This window comes from Oncorhynchus kisutch, unplaced genomic scaffold (assembly GCF_002021735.2).
Source record: "Oncorhynchus kisutch isolate 150728-3 unplaced genomic scaffold, Okis_V2 scaffold4017, whole genome shotgun sequence".
Taxonomy (NCBI): Eukaryota; Metazoa; Chordata; class Actinopteri; order Salmoniformes; family Salmonidae; genus Oncorhynchus; species Oncorhynchus kisutch.
In genome coordinates, this window is record NW_022265962.1 from 290206 (window position 1) to 314793 (window position 24588).

At 51.1% G+C, this 24588-nt stretch overlaps 1 protein-coding gene across 1 annotated transcript in view; it reads left to right on the forward strand.

The window, feature by feature from the left end:
- The window catches only part of LOC116352994 (myosin-11-like), a gene marked incomplete at its 3' end in the record, with an annotated part of 80492 nt that overhangs the window by 43468 nt on the left and 12436 nt on the right, over positions 1 to 24588 (forward strand). The window contains 24 exon segments of the mRNA XM_031821793.1: positions 275 to 389; positions 1750 to 1943; positions 2155 to 2276; positions 2396 to 2465; positions 4508 to 4668; positions 5243 to 5351; positions 5542 to 5673; positions 6167 to 6373; positions 7960 to 8097; positions 8627 to 8750; positions 8979 to 9150; positions 9439 to 9506; positions 10844 to 10988; positions 12281 to 12425; positions 13065 to 13271; positions 16201 to 16305; positions 19173 to 19325; positions 20118 to 20221; positions 20616 to 20760; positions 21463 to 21675; positions 21985 to 22163; positions 22895 to 22928; positions 24158 to 24191; positions 24194 to 24318. Coding sequence (XP_031677653.1) covers positions 275 to 389; positions 1750 to 1943; positions 2155 to 2276; positions 2396 to 2465; positions 4508 to 4668; positions 5243 to 5351; positions 5542 to 5673; positions 6167 to 6373; positions 7960 to 8097; positions 8627 to 8750; positions 8979 to 9150; positions 9439 to 9506; positions 10844 to 10988; positions 12281 to 12425; positions 13065 to 13271; positions 16201 to 16305; positions 19173 to 19325; positions 20118 to 20221; positions 20616 to 20760; positions 21463 to 21675; positions 21985 to 22163; positions 22895 to 22928; positions 24158 to 24191; positions 24194 to 24318 — 3201 coding nt within the window.

Here is a 24588-nt window from a genome sequence, read left to right on the forward strand (position 1 = left end):
TGTTATGGTTGTGTTGTGGTTGTGTTATGGTTGTGTTGTGGTTGTGTTATGGTTGTATTGTGGTTGTGTTGTGGTTGTGTTATGGTTGTATTGTGGTTGTGTTGTGGTTGTGTTGTGGTTATGTTGTGGTTGTGTTGTGGTTGTATTGTGGTTGTGTTATAGGTGGACTACAACAGGAACAGCTGACTGACGGAGAACATGGTTGTGTTGTGGTTGTGGTTATGTTGTGGTTGTGTTATGGTTGTATTGTGGTTGTATTGTGGTTGTGTTATAGGTGGACTACAATGGGGCCAACTGGCTGACTAAGAACATGGACCCTCTGAATGACAACGTGACGGCTCTCCTCAACAACTCATCCAACCCCTTCATACAGGACCTCTGGAAGGATGGTGAGCCACAGGAAGCGTCCCAAAATGGCACCCTGTTCCCTATGTGGTACACTACGTTAGACCAGGCCCCATAGTACTCTAGTCAAAAGTTGTGCACTATAGTATATCAGGAATAGGGTCCTATTTAGGATGCAAGCACAGTTGGTCTACTATTCTACCTATTCACTTTACTGTATTCCTATCAGTAGACATGTGTTGTTACTGTATTCCCATCAGTAGACATGTGTTGTTACTGTATTCCTATCAGTAGACATGTTGTTACTGTATTCCTATCAGTAGACATGTGTTGTTACTGTACTCCTATCAGTAGACATGTGTTGTTACTGTACTCCTATCAGTAGACATGTGTTGTTACTGTACTCCTATCAGTAGACATGTGTTGTTACTGTATTCCTATCAGTAGACATGTGTTGTTACTGTACTCCTATCAGTAGACATGTGTTGTTACAGTATTCCTATCAGTAGACATGTGTTGTTACGGTATTCCTATCAGTAGACATGTGTTGTTACTGTACTCCTATCAGTAGACATGTGTTGTTACTGTACTCCTATCAGTTGACATGTGTTGTTACTGTATTCCTATCAGTAGACATGTGTTGTTACTGTACTCCTATCAGTAGACATGTGTTGTCTATTACCTATTCACTTTACTGTGTTCCCATCAGTATTCATCAGTATTCTACTGTCTCTCCTTCTTGTCTGTCACCTGTTCTTCTCTCTCATCTCCTCCTCTTTCTCCCTCCCTCTCTCTTTCATCTCCTCCTCTTTCTCCCTGCCTCTCTCTTTCATCTCCTCTTTCTCTCTCCCTCTCTCTTTCATCTCCTCCTCTTTCTCCCTGCCTCTCTTTCATCTCCTCCTCTTTCTCTCTCCCTCTCTCTTTCATCTCCTCCTCTTTCTCTCTCCCTCTCTCTTTCATCTCCTCCTCTTTCTCCCTGCCTCTCTTTCATCTCCTCCTCTTTCTCTCTCCCTCTCTCTTTCATCTCCTCCTCTTTCTCCCTCCCTCTCTCTTTCATCTCCTCCTCTTTCTCCCTCCCTCTCTCTTTCATCTCCTCCTCTTTCTCCCTCCCTCTCTCTTTCATCTCCTCCTATTTCTCCCTCCCTCTCTCTTTCATCTCCTCCTCTTTCTCCCTCCCTCTCTCTTTCATCTCCTCCTCTTTCTCCCTGCCTCTCTCTTTCATCTCCTCCTCTTTCTCCCTGCCTCTCTCTTTCATCTCCTCTTTCTCCCTCCCTCTCTCTTTCATCTCCTCCTCTTTCTCCCTCCCTCTCTCTTTCATCTCCTCCTCTTTCTCCCTGCCTCTCACCTTTTCCCCCCCTAGCCTCTCTTATCAGAGATCATGAATAATCCCTGTTCTGTTTCCAGTGGACCATGTGGTGGGTCTGGAGACCATTACCAAGATGTCAGAGAGCTCGGCCCCCAGCGCCACCAAGTCTAAGAAGGGCATGTTCAGGACAGTGGGCCAGCTCTACAAGGAATCCCTGGGCAAACTGATGACCACGTTGAACAACACACAGCCCAACTTCATACGCTGTATCATCCCCAACCACGAGAAGAGGGTAGGACACTATCCCCCTTACCCAAAACACTTACAGCTATTTCTATACGTTTCATCAATTCATCTCCTCTCTCTTGAGTCACCCCTGATCTCTCTGTCTCCCTCATTCTTCCTGTGTGTGTGTGTGTGTGTGTGTGTGTGTGTGTGTGTGTGTGTGTGTGTGTGTGTGTGTGTGTGTGTGTGTGTGTGTGTGTGTGTGTGTGTGTGTGTAGGCAGGGAAGCTGGATGCTAACCTGGTTCTGGAACAGTTGAGGTGTAACGGGGTTCTAGAAGGGATCCGTATCTGCAGACAGGGCTTCCCCAACCGCATCGTGTTCCAAGAGTTCCGACAACGGTGAGGAACGTTCTAACACCAACGTTAATAAGGAACCACGATTGTGTCTGTGTAGTTAACACATAACAACGTGTTCTCTTCCTTCTGTCTTCCTCTCTTTCTTCTTCCTCTTCTTGTAGCTATGAGATCCTAGCAGCCAACTGCATCCCAAAGGGTTTCATGGACGGGAAACAGGCTTGTCAACTAATGGTGATTTCATCTTACTGAAATGTCTGAGTTGTTCTAACTGAAATGTCTGAGTTGATCTAACTGACACGTCTGAGTGGATCTAACTGACACGTCTGAGTTGATCTAACTGACACGTCTGAGTGGATCTAACTGACACGTCTGAGTTGATCTAACTGACACGTCTGAGTTGATCTAACTGACACGTCTGAGTTGATCTAACTGACACGTCTGAGTTGATCTAACTGACACGTCTGAGTTGATCTAACTGACACGTCTGAGTTGATCTAACTGACACGTCTGAGTTGATCTAACTGAAAACGTCTGAGTTGATCTAACTGAGACGTCTGAGTTGATCTAACTAACACGTCTGAGTTGTTCTAACTGAAACGTCTGAGTTGATCTAACTGAAACGTCTGAGTTGTTCAAACTGACACGTCTGAGTTGTTCTAACTGAAACGTCTGAGTTGATCTAACTGAAACGTCTGAGTTGATCTAACTGAAACGTCTGAGTTGATCTAACTGAATCGTCTGAGTGGATCTAACTGAAACGTCTGAGTTGTTCTAACTGAAACGTCTGAGTTGATCTAACTGACACGTCTGAGTTGATCTAACTGAATCGTCTGAGTGGATCTAACTGATACAGTCACTGAGCCTAAAAACCTTTTGGCACATTTGAACCTGCACTTTTTAGAAAACCTAAAGTTGAGCAATGAACTAAATAGGACAAATGTTTCTACCTTAGTTCTGGATAAGTAAAGAGTTATTCTAAAGGGGCCTTTGTTATGAAAGGTCTCACGATAAAGGTGTTATGACAACGGCGTCATGACAACGGTGCTATGATAAAGGTCTCACGATAAAGGTGTTGTGATAACGGCGTCATGACAACGGTGCTATGATAAAGGTGTCACGGTAAAGGTGTCATGATAACGATGTCATGATAACGGATAACGGTGTCATGATAACGGTGTTATGATAACGGCGTCATGATAACGGTGTCACGATAACGGTGTTATGATAACGATGTCACGATAACAGTCTCACGATAACGGATAACGGTGTCATGATAACGATGTCATGATAACGGATAACGGTGTCATGATAACGATGGCATGATAACGGTGTTATGATAACGGTGTCATGATAACGATGTCATGATAACGGATAATGGTGTCATGATAACGATGTCATGATAACGGTGTCATGATAACGGTGTCATGATAACGGTGTCATGATAACGACGTCATGATAACGGATAACGGTGTCGTGATAACGGATAACGGTGTTATGATAAAGGTGTCATGATAACGGTGTCGTGATAACGGTGTCATGATAACGGTGTTATGATAACGATGTCACGATAAAGGTGTCATGATAAAGGTTTTAGGATAAAGGTGTCACGATAAAGGTGTCATGATAACGGATAACGGTGTCATGATAACTGTGTCATGATAAAGGTGTTATGATAAAGGTGTCACGATAAAGGTGTCATGATAAAGGTGTTAGGATAAAGGTGTCACGATAAAGGTGTCATGGTAAAGGTGTTAGGATAAAGTTGTCACGATAAAGGTGTTATGATAACGGTGTTATGATAAAGGTGGTATGATAAAGGTGTTATGATAACGGTGTCACGATAAAGGTGTCATGATAAAGGTGTCATGATAAAGGTGTCATGATAAAGGTGTTATGATAAAGGTGTTATGATAACGGTGTTATGATAACGGTGTCACGATAAAGGTGCCACGATAAAGGTGTTATGATAAAGGTGTCACGATAAAGGTGTCATGATAAAGGTGTTAGGATAAAGGTGTCACGATAAAGGTGTCATGGTAAAGGTGTTAGGATAAAGTTGTCACGATAAAGGTGTTATGATAACGGTGTTATGATAAAGGTGGTACGATAAAGGTGTTATGATAACGGTGTCACGATAAAGGTGTCATGATAAAGGTGTCATGATAAAGGTGTTATGATAAAGGTGTTATGATAAAGGTGTTATGATAACGGTGTTATGATAACGGTGTCACGATAAAGGTGCCACGATAAAGGTGTTATGACTTCCTCTCCAGATGAAGCACCTGGACCTGGACCCTAATCTGTTCCGTATTGGTCAGAGTAAGATGTTCTTCAGAACAGGAGTGTTAGCCCAGCTGGAGGAGGAGAGGGACCTTAAACTGACCGTGGTCATCATCGCCTTCCAGGCCCACGCTAGGAGCTTCCTGTCGCGCCGGTTAGTGTAACAGTGTTGTTTCCAGCCTGGGCTCCCCACACCGGGACCCTCACATTGACACATTACAACCGTGAGGTAGCGTTGCCAGTAGGTTAGTGTAACAGTGTTGGTTCCAGCCTGGGCTCCCCACACCGGACCCCCACATTGACACATTACAACCGTGAGGTAGCGTTGCCAGTAGGTTAGTGTAACAGTGTTGTTTCCAGCCTGGGCTCCACACACCGGGACCGTGAGGTAGCGTTGCCAGTAGGTTAGTGTAACAGTGTTGTTTCCAGCCTGGGCTCCCCACACCGGGACCCTCACATCGACACAATACACCCGTGAGGTAGCGTTGCCAGTAGGTTAGTGTAACAGTGTTGTTTCCAGCCTGGGCTCCCCACACCGGGACCCTCACATTGACACATTACACCCGTGAGGTAGCGTTGCCAGTAGGTTAGTGTAACAGTGTTGTTTCCAGCCTGGGCTCCCCACACCGGGACCCTCACATTGACACATTACACCGTGAGGTAGCGTTGCCAGTCGCGCCCACAGCAGCATGATAGCAGACACACTCTGATGCGACTTCTGTCCACAGAGCGTTTAGTAAGCGTCAAGCCCAGCTGACTGCTATGAAGGTGATTCAGAGGAACTGTGCCGTCTACCTGGTCCTGAAGAACTGGCAGTGGTGGAGGCTGTTCACCAAGGTACACACACACACACACTCACACACTCACACTCACACACTCACACTCACACACACACATACACACACACACACACACACACATGTTGATGTTCTGCCACATCCATCACTTGTTGAGTATATCTTCGTTTTGATTGGTTGATTTGTTTTGATGGCAGCTCTTATGTAAACGTTGATTGGTCGTCCCGCAGGTGAAGCCCCTCCTCCAGGTGACGCGACAGGAAGAAGAAATGGGTCAGAAGGAGGAGGAGCTGAAGTCCGCCAAGGATCTGGCTCAGAAGAGCCAGGTGGAACTGAAGGAGATCTCCCAGAAACACACACAGGTGAAGTGGAGACACACACACACACACACACACACACACACACACATGAAGCGGAGACACACACACACACACACACACACACACACACACACACACACACACACATGAAGCGGAGACACACACACACACACAAACACACACATGAAGTGGAGACACACACACACACACAGGTGAAGTGGACACACACACACACAAACACACACAGGTGAGGCAGAGACACACACACAAACACACACAGGTGAAGTGGAGACACACGCACACAGGTAAGGCAGAGACACACACCCACACACACACACACATACAAGTGCGGTAGAGACACACACACACACATACAAGTGAGGTAGAGACACACACACACACACACACACACACACACACACACACACACACACACACACACACACACATACAGGTGAGGTGGAGACACACACACACACACACACACACAGGTGAGGTGGATACACACACACACACACTTTCTCTCTCTCTCTAGGTAGTAGAGGAGCGAGCTAAACTGGAGCAGAAGCTTCAGGCGGAGACAGAGTTGTATGCTGAGGCAGAGGAGATGAGGGTTCGTCTGGAGGTCAAGAAGCAGGAGCTGGAGGAGGTGCTCCATGAGATGGAGTCGCGGCTGGAGGAGGAGGAGGAGAGAGCCACACAGCTGCAGCAGGAGAGGAAGGACATGCAACAGCAACTACAGGTGGGCAGATCCAAAATGGCTACCGAGCGATGACCTTTTCAACTCTGGTATATCAGTGATGAGTCAAAATGGCTACCGAGCGATGACCTTTTCAACTCTGGTATATCAGTGATGAGTCAAAATGGCTACCGAGCGATGACCTTTTCAACTCTGGTATATCAGTGATGAGTCAAAATGGACAAAAATCAGAAACTTTGGCATGAAATGCTAATATGGATATTACCGGGTTCATTGACTTCCTTTGGTTTCTGGTTGGAAAATGCTGAAGTTAGGGGATGGTGGATTGACTGCACTCTGTCCTTATCCATAGACTGGTATAGATGTAAGGTCCTGTTGTGTATCATGTGACCCTGTTGTGGATCATATGGTCCTGTTGTGGGTCAGGTGAAGGCCCTGTTGTGGGTCAGGTGGAGGTCAGGTTGTGGGTCAGGTGGAGGTCCTGTTGTGGGTCAGGTGGAGGCCCTGTTGTGGGTCAGGTGAAGGCCCTGTTGTGGGTCAGGTGGAGGCCCTGTTGTGGGTCAGGTGGAGGCCCTGTTGTGGGTCAGGTGGAGGTCCTGTTGTGGGTCAGGTGGAGGTCCTGTTGTGGGTCAGGTAGAGGCCCTGTTGTGGGTCAGGTGGAGGCCCTGTTGTGGGTCAGGTGAAGGCCCTGTTGTGGGTCAGGTGGAGGCCCTGTTGTGGGTCAAGTGGAGGCCCTGTTGTGGGTCAGGTGGAGGCCCTGTTGTGGGTCAGGTGGAGGCCCTGTTGTGGGTCAGGTGGAGGCCCTGTTGTGGGTCAGGTGAAGGTCCTGTTGTGGGTCAGGTGAAGGCCCTGTTGTGGGTCAGGTAGAGACCCTGTTGTGGGTCAGGTGGAGGCCCTGTTGTGGGTCAGGTGAAGGCCCTGTTGTGGGTCAGGTAGAGACCCTGTTGTGGGTCAGGTGGAGGCCCTGTTGTGGGTCAGGTGGAGGCCCTGTTGTGGGTCAGGTGGAGGCCCTGTTGTGGGTCAGGTGGAGGCCCTGTTGTGGGTCAGGTGAAGGCCCTGTTGTGGGTCAGGTGGAGGCCCTGTTGTGGGTCAGGTGGAGGCCCTGTTGTGGGTCAGGTGGAGGCCCTGTTGTGGGTCAGGTGGAGGCCCTGTTGTGGGTCAGGTGGAGGCCCTGTTGTGGGTCAGGTGGAGGCCCTGTTGTGGGTCAGGTGGAGGCCCTGTTGTGGGTCAGGTGGAGGCCCTGTTGTGGGTCAGGTGGAGGCCCTGTTGTGGGTCAGGTGGAGGCCCTGTTGTGGGTCAGGTGAAGGCCCTGTTGTGGGTCAGGTGAAGGCCCTGTTGTGGGTCAGGTAGAGACCCTGTTGTGGGTCAGGTGAAGGCCCTGTTGTGGGTCAGGTAGAGACCCTGTTGTGGGTCAGGTGGAGGCCCTGTTGTGGGTCAGGTGGAGGCCCTGTTGTGGGTCAGGTGGAGTGACAAAGACCATGTGGGTTGAAACACTGTGATTGTATCACCTAACCTTTATTAAAACATTATATTTGGAACAGAAAACGCACAAACTCTTCTCCTATATATTATTGCCCCTCCCTGTCCCTCTCTCTCTCTCCTCTTCATCCCTTTCTCCTCTGTTTTAGGCCATGGAGGCCCATCTGTCAGAGGAGGAGGACTCTCGTCAGAAGCTGCAGCTGGAGAAGGTGACTGTTGAGGGGAAGGTCAAGAAACTGGAGGAGGATGTTGTCATCATGGAGGACCAGAATAACAAACTACTCAAGGTATGTTGTTCTCCACCCGTCTCAATAAACACCATTCACCCACCTACCCACCCACCGATCTTCCTCCCTGTTCTCCTGTTCCTCAGCAACTTGAGCTGTTGAAGGAGCATGTAGCACTCAGTCCCTGACCCCTCACCTCTGACCTCTGATTAACCTTTCTCCCTGCTGTGTGTTGTTCTTCGGGAGCCTAAGCTGTTGGAGGAGAGAGTAGTACAGTCCCTGACCCCTCACCTCTGAACCCTGACCTTCCTCCCTTTTATCTGTAGAGCGTAAACTGTTGGAGGAGAGAATAGCAAAGTCCCTGACCCCTCACCTCTGAACCCTGACCTTCCTCCCTTTTATCTGTAGAGCGTAAACTGTTGGAGGAGAGAATAGCACAGTCCCTGACCCCTCACCTCTGAACCCTGACCTTTCTCTCTTTTATCCGTTGTTCTTCAGGAGCGTAAACTGTTGGAGGAGAGAATAGCACAGTCCCTGACCCCTCACCTCTGAACCCTGACCTTTCTCTCTTTTATCCGTTGTTCTTCAGGAGCGTAAACTGTTGGAGGAGAGAATAGCAGACTCCAGCTCTAACCTGGCTGAGGAAGAGGAGAAGTCTAAGAACCTGACCAAGCTGAAGAACAAACATGAGTCTATGATCTCAGACCTGGAGGGTGAGTTTACTAACCCCTGACCTCTCACCCCTGGCATCAATCAGTCAGTCAGTAATCAGCCAAGTATTGTTTTTCATTTAGACCTTAATTGGTTGAATCTGGTGTGTTAGGACTGGGATAAAGCTGAACAAAGCTTACACACTCTCCAAGAATGCATCAGTATACCTCTGCTTATAGATGATGATGATGATGATGATGTTTCCTATTTCTCCTCCTCCTCTTCCTCAGTGCGTATGAAGAAGGAGGAGAAGGGCAGGCAGGATGTGGAAAAGGCCAAGAGGAAGCTGGAGACGGAGCTGGCTGATCTCCAGGAGCAGCTGGCCGACCTGCAGGCCCAGCTAGCCGAGCTCAGAGCACAGCTCGCCGCCAAGGAGGAGGAGCTACTGGCCACTCAGGCCAGGTAATCAATCCCAGATCATCAGGGATGAACTATCTTCAATCAGTAGCTTTATTATCCAGGAACATATAAACACACTTGACAAAGAGTTAAAGAGTTGAGAGAGACTGTAGACTGTACGTTGACAATCCTAACCGTTATTAGGCATATCTACACACATAAAATAGCTACTATTTCTCATGCCCTAAATCTCTCTCTCTCTCTCTCTCTCTCTCTCTCTCTCTCTCTGTCTCTGTCTCTGTCTCTCTCTGTCTCTGTCTCTCTGTCTCTCTCTCTCTCTCTCTCTGTCAGGTTGGAAGAGGAGTCTGCTGGATGTGTTGCTGCGGTGCGTCGAGTCAGGGAGCTGGAGGGGCTGCTAGGTGAGATCCATGTCAAGGGAGGGTGTCCCAAAAGACACCCGCAAGGGTCAAAGGTAGCAGGTTGGCGTTGATTGGGATGAGTCTCGTCCTTGAGGTAGAACTGAGAGTTGATTGGGATGAGTCTCGTCCTTGAGGTAGAACTGAGCGTTGATTGGGATGAGTCTCGTCCTTGAGGTAGAACTGAGCGTTGATTGGGATGAGTCTCGTCCTTGAGGTAGAACTGAGCGTTGATTGGGATGAGTCTCGTCCTAAATTGTCTTTATTGTAAAAAATTACTGGGAAAAAATGTAGCTTTTTGGTCTTAATTTAAGGTTAGGCATTAAGGTTAGCAGTGTGGTTAAGGTTAGGGTTAGCAGTGTGGTTAAGGTTAGGGTTAGCAGTGTGGTTAAGGTTAGGGTTAGCAGTGTGCTTAAGGTTAGGGTTAGCAGTGTGGTTAAGGTTAGGGTTAGCAGTGTGGTTAAGGTTAGGGTTAGCAGTGTGGTTAAGGTTAGGGTTAGCAGTGTGGTTATGGTTAGGGTTAGCAGTGTGGTTAAGGTTAGGGTTAGCAGTGTGGTTAAGGTTAGCGTTAGCAGTGTGGTTAAGGTTAGGGTTAGCAGTGTGGTTATGGTTAGGGTTAGCAGTGTGGTTAAGGTTAGGGTTAGCAGTGTGGTTAAGGTTAGCGTTAGCAGTGTGGTTAAGGTTAGGGTTAGCAGTGTGGTTAAGGTAAGGGTTAGCATTGTGGTTAAGGTTAGGGTTAGCAGTGTGGTTAAGGTTAGGGTTAGCAGTGTGGTTAAGGTTAGGGTTAGCAGTGTGGTTAAGGTTAGCAGTGTGGTTAAGGTAAGGGTTAGCGGTGTGGTTAAGGTTAGGGTTAGCAGTGTGGTTAAGGTTAGGTTTAGCAGTGTGGTTAGGGTTAGCAGTGTGGTTAAGGTTAGCAGTGTGGTTAAGGTTAGGGTTAGCAGTGTGGTTAAGGGTTTACAGTCAGACGTTATGACTTTGTGCCTGTGCCAGCTAGTGACCACTCTGCAGAGCTGTTCCAGAACAACATCCATGATGGAAACCGCTAACCTGCTCAAAGGCAGTGCACTACATGAGGAATAGGGTCCTGTCTGGTTGTGGGTGTGTGTGTGTGTGTGTGTGTGCGCGCGCTCTGGTCGTGTGTGTGTGTGTGTGTGTGTGCGTGTGTGTCTGCGTGTCTGCATGTGTGTGCTCTGGTCATATGTGTGTGTGTGTGTGCTCTGGTCATGTGTGTGTGTGTGTGTGTGTGTGTGTGTGTGTGTGTGTGTGTGTGTGTGTGTGTGTGTGTGTGTGTGTGTGTGTGTCTGCGTGTGTGTGTGTGTGTGTGTGTGTGTGATCACTAGGTGAGATCCAGGAGGACCTGGAGTCAGAGGGGGCTGCCAGGAGGAGGGCTGATGCAGCCTGCAGAGACCTGGGAGAGGAGCTGAACGCTCTGAGGTCTGAGCTGGAAGACACTCTGGACACCACCGCCGCACAGCAGGAGCTACGGTACGGTCAAGTCACGGTCACCACCACGTCCTGACCAAACGGTCTCAGTTTGACCTCTAGAGGACACCACGTCCTGACCAAACGGTCTCAGTTTGATCTCTAGGGACCGTCTAGAGGACACCACATCCTGTCCAAACGCTCTCAGTTTGACCTCTAGTGACCTCTAGAGGACACCACATCCTGACCATACGCTCTCAGTTTGACCTCTAGTGACCTCTAGAGGACACCACATCCTGACCATATGCTCTCAGTTTGACCTCTAGTGACCTCTAGAGGACACCACATCCTGACCATACGGTCTCAGTTTGACCTCTAGAGGACACCACATCCTGATCATACGGTCTCAGTTTGACCTCTAGTGACCGTTTAGAGGACACCACATCCTGACCATACGCTCTCAGTTTGATCTCTAGTGACCTCTAGAGGACACCACATCCTGACCATACGGTCTCAGTTTGACCTCTAGAGGACACCACATCCTGACCAAACGGGTCTCAGTTTGACCTCTAGGGACCGTCTAGAGGACACCACATCCTGTCCAAACGCTCTCAGTTTGACCTCTAGTGACCTCTAGAGGACACCACATCCTGACCATATGCTCTCAGTTTGACCTCTAGTGACCTCTAGAGGACACCACATCCTGACCATACGGTCTCAGTTTGACCTCTAGAGGACACCACATCCTGATCATACGGTCTCAGTTTGACCTCTAGTGACCGTTTAGAGGACACCACATCCTGACCATACGCTCTCAGTTTGACCTCTAGAGGACACCACATCCTGACCATACGGTCTCAGTTTGACCTCTAGTGACCGTTTAGAGGACACCACATCCTGACCTTACAGTCTCAGTTTGACCTCTAGTGACCGTTTAGAGGACACCACATCCTGACCACATGGTCTCAGTTTGACCTCTAGTGGACACCACATCCTGACCATACGCTCTCAGTTTGACCTCTAGACGACACCACATTCTGACCATACGGTCTCAGTTTGACCGTCTAGAGGACACCACATCCTGACCATACGGTCTCAGTTTGACCTAGTGACCTCTAGAGGACACCACATCCTGACCATACGGTCTCAGTTTGACCTCTAGAGGACACCACATCCTGACCATACGGTCTCAGTTTGACCTCTAGTGACCTCTAGAGGACACCACATCCTGACCATACGGTCTCAGTTTGACCTCTAGTGGACACCACTGGATTCCACCACTGCACAGCAGGAACTACGGTCCGGCTCCAATTGGGACACACACACTGATGGTTGCTCTGTGTTGTGTTCTCCAGGACGAAGCGAGAGCAGGAGGTTGCCGTGTTGAAGAAGGTGATGGAGGAGGAAGGGAGGAACCATGAAGCTCAGGTCCAGGAGATGAGACAGAAACACACACAGACTGTTGAGGAACTGTCTGAACAACTGGAGCAGGCCAAGAGGGTAACACACCTGACGCCTGCATGGGAACACACACACACACACTCCCTCACACCCTCCCGTCTCCCCCTCATTCCCTCACACCCTCCCTTCTCTCCCCACTCCTCACACCCTCCCTTCTCTCCCCACTCCCTCATTCCCTCCACCCTCCGTTCTCTCCCCACTCCCTCATTCCCTCCACCCTCCGTTCTCTCCCCACTCCCTCATCCCCTCCACCCTCCCTTCTCTCCCCATTCCCTCCACCCTCCCTTCTCTCCCACTCCCTCATTCCCTCCACCCTCCCTTCTCTCTCCACTCCCTCATTCCCTCCACCCTCCCTTCTCTCCCCACTCCCTCATTCCCTCCACCCTCCCTTCTTTCCCACTCCCTCATTCCCTCCACCCTCCCTTCTCTCCCCACTCCTCACACCCTCCTGTCTCTCCCCACTCCTCACACCCTCCTGTCTCTCCCCACTCCTCACACCCTCCTGTCTCTCCCCACTCCCTCACACCCTCCTGTCCCTCCCCACTCCTCACACCCTCCTGTCCCTCCCCACTCCTCACACCCTCCTGTCTCTCCCCACTCCTCACACCCTCCCGTCTCTCTCCACTCCCTCATTCCCTCCACCCTCCCGTCTCTCCCAACCCTCCCTTCTCTCCCCAGGTGCGAGCCAGTCTGGAGAAGGCTAAGCAGGGATTGGAGAAGGAGTCATCTGACCTCAGCGCAGACCTCCACTCATTGGCCAACGCCAAGCAGGAGGTGGAGCACAAGAGGAAGAAGATCGAAGGTCAGCTGTCAGACTTGCAGTCGCGCTACAACGACAGCGAGAGACAGAGGGGGGAGCTGGGAGAACGAGTCTCTAAGTTGACCGTGAGTAGCGTACACTGGCTACAGATGTAGGACCTTAATTTGAACCAGTTTGCTCCTCAGGAAAATAATCCCACAGCAACAGGAAATTGGAATTATTATGTGGATTGTAATTCATGGACATTTTAGTAGGGGTTGATACATTTCTTCGTAAGGGAAAATCAAGTCTGAAACTCCAAAGTGGAAATTAGTTAAACTTTTTTAAACCTCAAATACACGACATGTTTGCAGAAAATGTATCCTGCAACAGGGTGATCAAATTAATATCCTACATCTGTACCACATCACACGTCAGATGGAAATAATAGTGACAAACGTTTGAAGCCTGAAACACGAGCAGGGGGTTGTCCTTAGTACAACTGTCCTCTATGTATGGCTGTTGAGCAGGGGGTTGTCCTTAGTACAACTGTCCTCTATGTATGGCTGTTGAGCAGGGGGTTGTCCTTAGTACAACTGTCCTCTATGTATGGCTGTGGAGCAGGGGGTTGTCCTTAGTACAACTGTCCTCTATGTATGGCTGTTGAGCAGGGGGTTGTCCTTAGTACAACTGTCCTCTATGTATGGCTGTTGAGCAGGGGGTTGTCCTTAGTACAACTGTCCTCTATGTATGGCTGTTGAGCAGGGGGTTGTCCTTAGTACAACTGTCCTCTATGTATGGCTGTTGAGCAGGGGGTTGTCCTTAGTACAACTGTCCTCTATGTATGGCTGTGGAGCAGGGGGTTGTCCTTAGTACAACTGTCCTCTATGTATGGCTGTGGAGCAGGGGGTTGTCCTTAGTACAACTGTCCTCTATGTATGGCTGTGACCCATCTGAGAACGCTAAACAACAGCCCAGAAATAGTCATTGAACACTATGGCGTCTGCTCACCCCTGATGTTCACCTGGTAAGTTGACTGAGAAGGTATTGTGGTTTTACAGCCAAGGACTTGGGGATGAAGGAGCGGATTGGGTTTTTATTCACATGATGACATCATCAGTTATTATTTCATGTTTGTGACAACCTGCTACTCTTTTCTCTCATCCCCTCCTTCTCTCATCCCCTCCTTCTCTCATCCCCTTCCCCTCTCATCCCCTTCTTCTCTCATCCCCTTCTCCTCTCATCCACTTCTCCTCTCATCCACTTCTTCTCTCATCCACTTCTTCTCTCATCCACTTCTTCTCTCATCCACTTCTTCTCTCATCCACTTCTCCTCTCGTCCACTTCTCCTCTCGTCCACTTCTTCTCTCATCCACTTCTTCTTTCATCCACTTCTTCTTTCCCTGTCTTCTCTCATCCACTTCTTCTTTCCCTGTCTTCTCCAATCCACTTCTTCTTTCCCTGTCTTCTCTCATCCACTTCTCCTCTCATCCACTTCTTCTTTCATCCACTTCTTCTTTCCCTGTCTTCTCCAATCCACTTCTTCTTTCCCTGTCTTCTCTCATCCACTTCTTCTTTCCCTGTCTTCTCCCATCCACTTCTTCTTTCCCTGTCTTCTCCCATCCACTTCTTCTCCCATCCACTTCTCCTCTCATCCCCTTCTTCTCTCATCCACTTCTCCTCTCATCCCCTTCTTCTCTCATCCCCTTCTTCTCTCATCCACTTCTCCTCTCATCCCCTTCTTCTCTCATCCACTTCTTCTTTCCCTGTCTTCTCTCATCCACTTCTTCTTTCCCTGTCTTCTCCCATCCACTTCTTCTTTCCCTGTCTTCTCCTATCCACTTCTTCTTTCCCTGTCTTCTCCCATCCACTTCTTCTTTCCCTGTCTTCTCCCATCCACTTCTTCTTTCCCTGTCTTGTCCCGTCCACTTCTTCTTTCCCTGTCTTCTCCCATCCACTTCTTCTCTCCCTGTCTTCTCTCATCCACTTCTCCTCTCATCCACTTCTTCTTTCCCTGTCTTCTCCCATCCACTTCTTCTTTCCCTGTCTTCTCCCATCCACTTCTTCTTTCCCTGTCTTCTCCCATCCACTTCTTCTTTCCCTGTCTTCTCCCATCCACTTCTTCTTTCCCTGTCTTCTCTCATCCACTTCTTCTCTCATCCCCTTCTTCTCTCCCTGTCTTCTCTCATCCACTTCTTCTCTCATCCCCTTCTTCTCTCCCTGTCTTCTCTCATCCACTTCTTCTCTCATCCCCTTCTTCTCTCCCTGTCTTCTCTCATCCACTTCTCCTTTCCCTGTCTTCTCCCATCCACTTCTTCTCTCATCCACTTCTTCTTTCCCTGTCTTCTCCCATCCACTTCTTCTTTCCCTGTCTTCTCCCATCCACTTCTTCTTTCCCTGTCTTCTCTCATCCACTTCTTCTTTCCCTGTCTTCTCCCATCCACTTCTTCTTTCCCTGTCTTCTCTCATCCACTTCTTCTTTCCCTGTCTTCTCTCATCCACTTCTTCTTTCCCTGTCTTCTCCCATCCACTTCTTCTTTCCCTGTCTTCTCCCATCCACTTCTTCTTTCCCTGTCTTCTCCCATCCACTTCTTCTTTCCCTGTCTTCTCCCATCCACTTCTTCTTTCCCTGTCTTCTCCCATCCACTTCTTCTTTCCCTGTCTTCTCCCATCCACTTCTTCTTTCCCTGTCTTCTCCCATCCACTTCTTCTTTCCCTGTCTTCTCTCATCCACTTCTCCTCTCATCCCACTCTTCTCTCATCCCACTCTTCTCTCATCCCACTCTTCTCTCATCCCACTCTTCTCTCATCCCACTCTTCTCTCATCCCTCTTCTCTCATCCCACTCTTCTCTCATCCCCTTCTCCTCTCATCCCCTTCTCCTCTCATCCCCTTCTTCTCTCGTCCACTTCTTCTCTCATCCCTTCTTCTCTCGTCCACTTCTCCTCTCGTCCACTTCTCCTCTCATCCACTTCTCCTCTCATCCACTTCTCCCCTCATCCCCTTCTTCTCTCATCCACTTCTCCTCTCAACCCTTCTCCTCTCATCCCCTTCTTCTCTCATCCCTCTGTTCCAGTCTGAGTTGGACAGTGTGAGCGGTCTGCTGAATGAGGTGGAGGGGAAGAACATTAAACTGAGTAAAGACCTGGTCAGTCTGGGGTCCCAGCTACATGACTCTCAGGTGAGACTCAGACCTACATGACTCTCAGGTGAGACTCAGACCTACAGGACTCTCAGGTGAGACTCAGACCTACAGGACTCTCGGGTGAGACTCAGACCTACAGGACTCTCAGGTGAGACTCAGACCTACAGGACTTTCGGGTGAGACTCAGACCTACAGGACTCTCGGGTGAGACTCAGACCTACAGGACTCAGACCTACAGGACTCTCAGGTGAGACTCAGACCTACAGGACTCAGACCTACAGGACTCTCAGGTGAGACTCAGACCTACAGGACTCTCGGGTGAGACTCAGACCTACAGGACTCTCGGGTGAGACTCAGACCTACAGGACTCTCGGGTGAGAATCAGACCTACAGGACTTTCGGGTGAGACTCAGACCTACAGGACTCTCGGGTGAGACTCAGACCTACAGGACTCAGACCTACAGGACTCTCAGGTGAGACTCAGACCTACAGGACTCAGACCTACAGGACTCTCAGGTGAGACTCAGACCTACAGGACTCTCGGGTGAGACTCAGACCTACAGGACTCTCGGGTGAGACTCAGACCTACAGGACTCTCGGGTGAGAATCAGACCTACAGGACTCTCGGGTGAGACTCAGACCTACAGGACTCTCGGGTGATAATCAGACCTCCAGGACTCTCGGGTGAGACTCAGACCTACAGGACTCTCGGGTGAGACTCAGACCTACAGGACTGTCGGGTGAGACTCAGACCTACAGGACTCTCGGGTGAGACTCAGACCTACAGGACTCTCGGGTGAGACTCAGACCTACAGGACTCTCGGGTGAGACTCAGACCTACAGGACTCAGACCTACAGGACTCAGGCCTACAGGACTCTCAGGTGACTCAGACCTACAGGACTCTCAGGTGAGACTCAGACCTACAGGACTCTCGGGTGAGACTCAGACCTACAGGACTCTCGGGTGAGACTCAGACCTACAGGACTCTCGGGTGAGACTCAGACCTACAGGACTGTCAGGTGAGACTCAGACCTACAGGACTCTCGGGTGAGACTCAGACCTACAGGACTCAGACCTACAGGACTCTCGGGTGAGACTCAGACCTACAGGACTCTAACTTACTTCACAGAACAAATCAAATCAAATTTATTTATATAGCCCTTCGTACATCAGCTGATATCTCAAAGTGCTGTACAGAAACCCAGCCTAAAACCCCAAACAGCAAGCAATGCAGGTGTAGAAGCACGGTGGCTAGGAAAAACTCCCTAGAAAGGCACACTTAGATTCACACAGGACACCGAATAGGACAGGAGAAGTACCTCAGATATAACAAACTGACCCCAGCCCCCCGACACATAAACTACTGCAGCATAAATACTGGAGGCTGAGACAGGAGGGGTCAGGAGACACTGTGGCCCCATCCGAGGACACCCCCGGACAGGGCCAAACAGAAAGGATATAACCCCACCCACTTTGCCAAAGCACAGCCCCCATACAACTGGTAGGGGAAAGACTGAATAGATATGGGATGTTCAGCTGACAGGGAAACCTTCTCGGAGTGAGAGATAAACAGAGGTTATTTTTCGGTTGCCCCCCTGTCTAATACTTTGATTTTTAAGTCATTTAAGTTTGAGGCTAAAGTGAACGACAACACACCACCACAACCTGTTTATGTTTATCTGTTTCCCTCTCCTCCTCTCTCCCTTTCTCCTCCTCTCTCCCTTTCTCCTCCTCTCTCTCCTCTCTCCTCCTCTCTCCCTTTCTCCTCCTCTCTCCCTTTCTCCTCCTCTCTCCCCCCCCTCTCTCCTTCTCTCTCCCCCCCTCTCTCCTCCTCTCTCCCTTTCTCCTCCTCTCTCCCTTTCTCCTCCTCTCTCCCCCCCTCTCTCCTTCTCTCTCCTCTCCCCCCCTCTCTCCTCCTCTCTCCCTTTCTCTCCTCCTCTCTCCCTTTCTCCTCCTCTCTCCCCCCCTCTCTCCTCCTCTCTCCCCCCCTCTCTCCTCCTCTCTCCCCTCTCTCCTCCTCTCTCCCTTCTCCCCCCCTCTCTCCTCCTCTCCCCTTCCTCTCTCCTCCTCTCTCCCTCTCTCCCTTTCTCCTCCTCTCTCCCCTCCCCCTCTCCCCCCTCTCTCCCTTTCTCCCCCCTCTCTCCTCCTCTCTCCCCCCTCTCTCCCTTTCTCCTCCTCTCTCCCTTTCTCCTCCTCTCTCCTCTCCCCCTCTCTCCCCCCTCTCCCTCCTCTCTCCCCCTCTCCTCCTCTCTCCTCCCTCTCTCCCCCCTCTCCTCCTCTCTCCCCTCCCCCTCTCCTCCTCTCTCCCATCCCCCTCTCCTCCTCTCTCCCCTCCCTCTCTCCTCCTCTCTCCCCCCCTCTCTCCCTTTCTCCTCCTCTCTCCCCTCCCCCTCTCCCCCCTCTCTCCCTTTCTCCTCTCCCTTTCTCCTCTCCCCCCTCTCTCTCCCCTCCTCCTCTCTCCCCTCCCCCTCTCATCCTCTCTCCTCCCTCTCTCCCCCCTCTCCTCCTCTCTCCCCTCCCCTCTCCTCCTCTCTCCCATCCCCCTCTCCTCCTCTCTCCCCTCCCTCTCCTCCTCCTCTCTCCCCCCCTCTCCCTTTCTCCTCCTCTCTCCCCTCCCCCTCTCCCCCCCTCTCCCTTTCTCCTCCTCTCTCCTCTCCCCCCTCTCCTCCTCTCTCCCCTCCCCCTCCCCTCCTCTCTCCACCCTCTCCCCCTCTCTCCCCTCCCCCTCCTCCTCTCCCCTCCCCCTCTCTCCTCCCCCTTTCTCTCCCCTTCTCTCCTCCTCTCCTCCCTCCCCCCCTCTCTTCCTCTCTCCCCTCCCCCTCTCTCCCCTCCCCCTCCTCCTCTCCCCTCGCCCTCTCTCCTCCCCCCTCTCTCCCCCTTTCTCCTCCCCTCCCCCCTCCAGGAGTTGTTGTCAGAGGAGACTCGTCAGAAGCTGAACCTGTCAGGTCGTCTTCGCCAGACAGAGGAAGACAGGAACAACCTTCTAGAACAGCTGGAGGAAGAGACAGAGGCCAAGAGAGGAGTGGAGAGACAGGCCTCCAGCCTCAACATGCAGGTCAGTAGAGAGACAGGCCTCCAGCCTCAACATGCAGGACAGTAGAGAGACAGGCCTCCAGCCTCAACATGCAGGACAGTAGAGAGACAGGCCTCCAGCCTCAACATGCAGGACAGTAGAGAGACAGGCCTCCAGCCTCAACATGCAGGTCAGTACAGAGACAGGCCTCCAGCCTCAACATGCAGGTCAGTACAGAGACAGGCCTCCAGCCTCAACATGCAGGACAGTAGAGAGACAGGCCTCCTGCCTCAACATGCAGGACAGTGGAGAGAGACAGGCCTCCAGCCTCAACATGCAGGTCAGTAGAGAGACAGGCCTCCAGCCTCAACATGCAGGACAGTAGAGAGACAGGCCTCCAGCCTCAACATGCAGGTCAGTACAGAGACAGGCCTCCAGCCTCAACATGCAGGTCAGTACAGAGACAGGCCTCCAGCCTCAACATGCAGGACAGTAGAGAGACAGGCCTCCTGCCTCAACATGCAGGGAGAGGGAGAGAGAGGGCGGGAGTGGGGGGGGGGGGGGGGGGGGAGAGAGAGAGAGAGAGAGAGAGAGAGAGAGAGAGAGAGAGAGAGAGAGAGAGAGAGAGAGAGAGAGAGAGAGAGAGAGAGAGAGAGAGAGAGAGAGAGAGAGAGAGAGAGAGGAGAGAGAGAGAGAGAGAGAGAGAGAGAGAGAGAGAGAGAGAGAGAGAGAGAGAGAGAGAGAGAGAGAGAGAGAGAGAGAGAGAGAGAGAGAGATCAGTACTGTTACAGAAAGAGAATATAGAGTTTGACCTTTGACCCCCTCTCTCTTCAGCTGTCTGACTGTAAGAAGCATCTGGATGAGCAGCAGGGAACAGTGGAACTCCTGGAAGAGGGGAAGAAACGCCTGCAGAGAGACCTGGAGGCTGCCAACTCACAGTACGACAATTACACATATAAGATAAATATACTGTATATAATAGTTAGATATATATTTAGAATAAAACATGTGTAGGATCTTAATTTGATCACTCAATTTGTTGCTGAGAATTTTCCTGCGCAGCAGGAATGAGCAGATGATCTTCGTGATTTAAATAAATTCACTGGAAAACCTGCACCAACACACAGTTATATTAACAGTATTGCACTTTTGGGGGGACTAGCTAGTAGCAACATTATGGACTTCAAACGTTCAAATCCTGTTGCTGCAGCATTATTTTGCTGCGACATTACTGGTCAAAAGAAGATCCTGCATCTGTATAGACATACTGTATATAATATATATAACTAACCGTAGGTAACTATATGTTACTCCTCCATGGTGTGTTTGTAGGTATGAGGAGAAGGTGTGTGTCTATGATAAACTGGAGAAGAACAGGATCAGACTACAGCAGGAACTGGAGGACATTCTGATGGACCTGGACAACCAGAGAACCTTGGTCTCCAACCTGGAAAAGAAACAGAGGAAGTTTGACCAGGTTAGTAGTCCATTCAACTCAATTCAACTTCATTAAACTCAAATCAATTCAACTCAGTTCCATTCAACTCAATTCAACTTCATTCAACTCAAATCGATACAACTCAGTTCCATTCAACTCAATTCAACTTCATTAAACTCAAATCGATTCAACTCAGTTCCATTCAACTCAATTCATTTCAACTCCATTCAACTTCATTAAACTCAAATCGATTCAACTCATTTCAATTCAATCCAATTCATTTCAACTCAATTCAACTTAATTTATCCCCTCAGGGGCAATTAAGAAAGGGAAGTCAGTAACAACAAGTATCATAATGAACACAACACCCTCCACACAACAGAGATCATTTCTTAGCCTGGTTCCGTATCTGTTTGTGCTGTCTTGCCAACCTTTTAACAGCTATTATCTTTGCCTCCACCTGTGAAAATCTCCTCTTTCCCACCTCCCTCCCTCCCTCCCTCCCTCCCACCACTCCACTCCTCCCCTCTCCCTCCCTCCCACCTCCCTCCTCTCCTCCCCTCTCCCTCCCTCCTCTCCTCTCCTCCCTCCTCTCCTCCCCTCTCCCTCCCTCCTCCTCCTCCCTCCTCTCCTCTCCTCCACCTCTCCTCCCCTCTCCCTCCCTCCTCTCCTCCCCTCCCTCCCTCCCTCCCACCTCTCCTCTCCTCCCTCCTCTCCTCCACCTCTCCTCCACTCTCTCAGATGCTAGCAGAGGAGCGTTCCATCTCCGGTAAGTATGCTGAGGAGCGTGACCGAGCGGAGGCGGAGGCCAGAGAGAAGGAGACGCGGGTGCTGGCTCTGGGGAGGGCCTTGGAGGAGATGCAGGGCTCCCTGGAGGAGCAGGAGAGAAGCAACAAGGCCCTCAGGGCAGAGATGGAGGACCTGGTCAGCTCCAAGGACGATGTCGGGAAGAACGTGAGTGTGTTTGTATCTCTCTCGCTCTCTCCTTCTCTTTCTCTCCCTCTCTTTTTCTCTCTCTCTTTCACTATCTCCCTTTCTCTCCGTCTCTTTCTCTCCCTCTCTTTCTCTCTCTCTCTTTCTCTCTCCTCTCTCTCTTCTCTCTCTCCCTTTCTCTCCCTCTCTTTCACTCTCTCCCCTTTCTCTCCCTCCCTCCCTTTCTCTCCCTCTCTTTCTCTCTCTCCATCAAGCTCTCTCTTCTTGTCTCTCTCTCTTGTGCCCCTGTTGTCAGGTTCATTGTGACTGATTGTGTTGTGGGTTGGCCAGGTCCATGAGTTGGAGAAGACAAAGCGAGGTCTGGAGGCGGTGCTGGATGAGATGCGGACCCAGATGGAGGAGCTGGAGGACGAGCTACAGGTCGCGGAGGATGCTAAGCTACGTCTGGAGGTCAACACGCAGGCCATGAAGACACAGCATGACAGAGACCTGCAGGGACGAGACGAACAGGGGAGGAGAGGAGGAAACAACTACTGAAACAGGTAGGAGACGGGGGGAGAGGAGAAGACAGGGGAGGGGAGGAGGAGACAGGGGAGAATGAGACAGGGAAGGAGGAGACAGGGGAGGGGAGGAGGAGACAACTACTGAAACAGGTAGGAGACGGAGAGGGGAGGAGGAGACAGGGGAGGGGAGGATGAGACAGGGGAGGAGAGGAGGAGACAGGGGAGGGGAGGAGGAAACAACTACTGAAACAGGTAGGAGACGGGGAGGAGAGGAGAAGACAGGGGAGGGGAGGAGGAGACAGGGGAGGAGAGGAGGACACAGGGGAGGAGAGGAGGAAACAACTACTGAAACAGGTAGGAGATGGGGGGAGAGGAGAAGACAGGGGAGGGGAGGAGGAGACAGGGGAGAATGAGACAGGGAGGGAGGAGACAGGGGAGGGGAGGAGGAGACAGGGGAGGGGAGGAGTAGACAGGGGAGGAGAGGAGCAGACAGGGGAGGAGAGGAGGAGACAGGGGAGAATGAGACAGGGAAGGAGGAGACGGGAGAAGAAGAGGAGAAAGGGGGAGGGGGAGGAGGAGACAGGGGAGGGGAGGAGGAGACAGGGGGAGGGGAGGAGGAGACAACTACTGAAACAGGTAGGAGACAGGGGGAAGAGGAGGAGAAAGGGGAGGAGAGGAGAGGAGGAAACAACTACTGAAACAGGTAGGAGACGGGGAGGGGGAGGAGGAGACAGGGGAGGAGAGGAGAGGAGGAGACAACTGCTAAAACAGGTTGGAGACGGGAAGGAGAGGAGGAGACGGGAGGAGGAGACAGGGAACGAGGAGGCGGGAGGAGGACACAGGGAAGGAGGAGTCGGAGGAGGAGAGGAGAGGAGAGGAGAGGAGAGGAGAGGAGAGGAGAGGAGAGGAGAGGAGAGGAGAGGAGAGGAGAGGAGAGGAAGGAGAGGAGAGAGAGGAGAGGAGAGGAGAAAGGGGGGAGGAGAGGAGGAGACAACTACTAAAACAGGTTGGAGACTGGAAGGAGAGGAGGAGACAGGGAAGGAGGAGACAGGGAGAAGAAGAGGCAGAAAGGGGGAAGAGAGGAGAGGAGGAGAAAGGGGGAGGAGGAGACAGAAGGAGGAGAGGTAGAAACAACTATGGAAACAGGTAGGACCAGGGGAAGGAGCGTTTATCATTGCGTTTACTTGATAGCTACCTACACAAATAGCTAGCTAGAACAAAGTGTTAATAAGATCAATTCATTTAAAAAGATTAAAAGCAATACAGGAGGAGAGGGGGTGTCTAATCTCCCTCATTCTCTCCTGGGGCGTGAGCTGGAGGAGGAGCGGAGGCAGCATGTGGGGGTGACAGCCCTCTAACCTCTCTGCCCTCTTCCTCCCTCCTTCCCCTCCTCTCTTCCTCCCTCCCTCCCTCCTCTCTAACTTCCCTCCCTCCCTCCTTCCTCTCCCCCGTCCTCTCTCCCTCCCTCCCTCCTTCCCCTCCTCTCTCCCTCCCTCCTTCCCCTCCTCTCTCCCTCCCTCCTTCCTCTCTCCTCTTCCTCTCTATCTTCCCTCCCTCCTTCCCCTCCCCCTCCTCTCTCCCTCCCTCCCTCCTTCTCCTCCTCTCTCCCTCCCTCCTTCCTCTCTCTCTTCCTCTCTATCTTCCCTCCCTCCTTCCCCTCCTCCTCCTCTCTCTCCCTCCCTCCCTCCTTCTCCTCCTCTCTCCCTCCCTCCTTCCTCTCCCCTCCCTCCTCTCTCCTCTCCCCCCCCTCCCTCCTCTCTCCCTCCCTCCTCTCTCCCTCCCTCCTTCCCCTCCCTCCCTCCTCCTTCCCTCCTCTCTCCCTCCTCCCCCTTCCCCCCTCACTCCTCTCCCTCCCTCACCTCCCTCCTCTCTCCCTTCCCTCCCCTCCCTTCCTCTCCTCCAGGTGTGTGAACGGGAGGAGAGGAAGCAGTGTGTGGGGGCACCAGCCGTCTAACCTCTCTCTCTTTCTCCTCCTCTCTCCCTCCCTCCCTCTCCTCCAGGTGCGTGAGCTGGAGGGTGAGCTGGAGGAGGAGAGGAGCAGCGTGCGGGGGCGACAGCAGGGAGGAAGAAGCTGGAAGGAGAGGTGAATGATCTGGAGGACCAGGTGGAAGCCACCAGTAGGGGGCGTGACGAGGCCGTCAAACAGCTGCGCAAGATACAGGTCAGTCACACACCACAGAGGAACAACACTGAGATCCTGGATGTAGGGAAGGTGTAGGGAAGTTATCTGTAGACTCTGATCCTGGATGTAGGGGGAAGTTGTCTGTAGACTCTGATCCTGGATGTAGGGGGAAGTTGTCTGTGGACTCTGATCCTGGCTGTAGGAGGAAGTTGTCTGTAGACGCTGATCCTGGCTGTAGGGGGAAGTTGTCTGTAGACTCTGATCCTGGATGTAGGGGGAAGTTGTCTGTAGACTCTGATCCTGGATGTA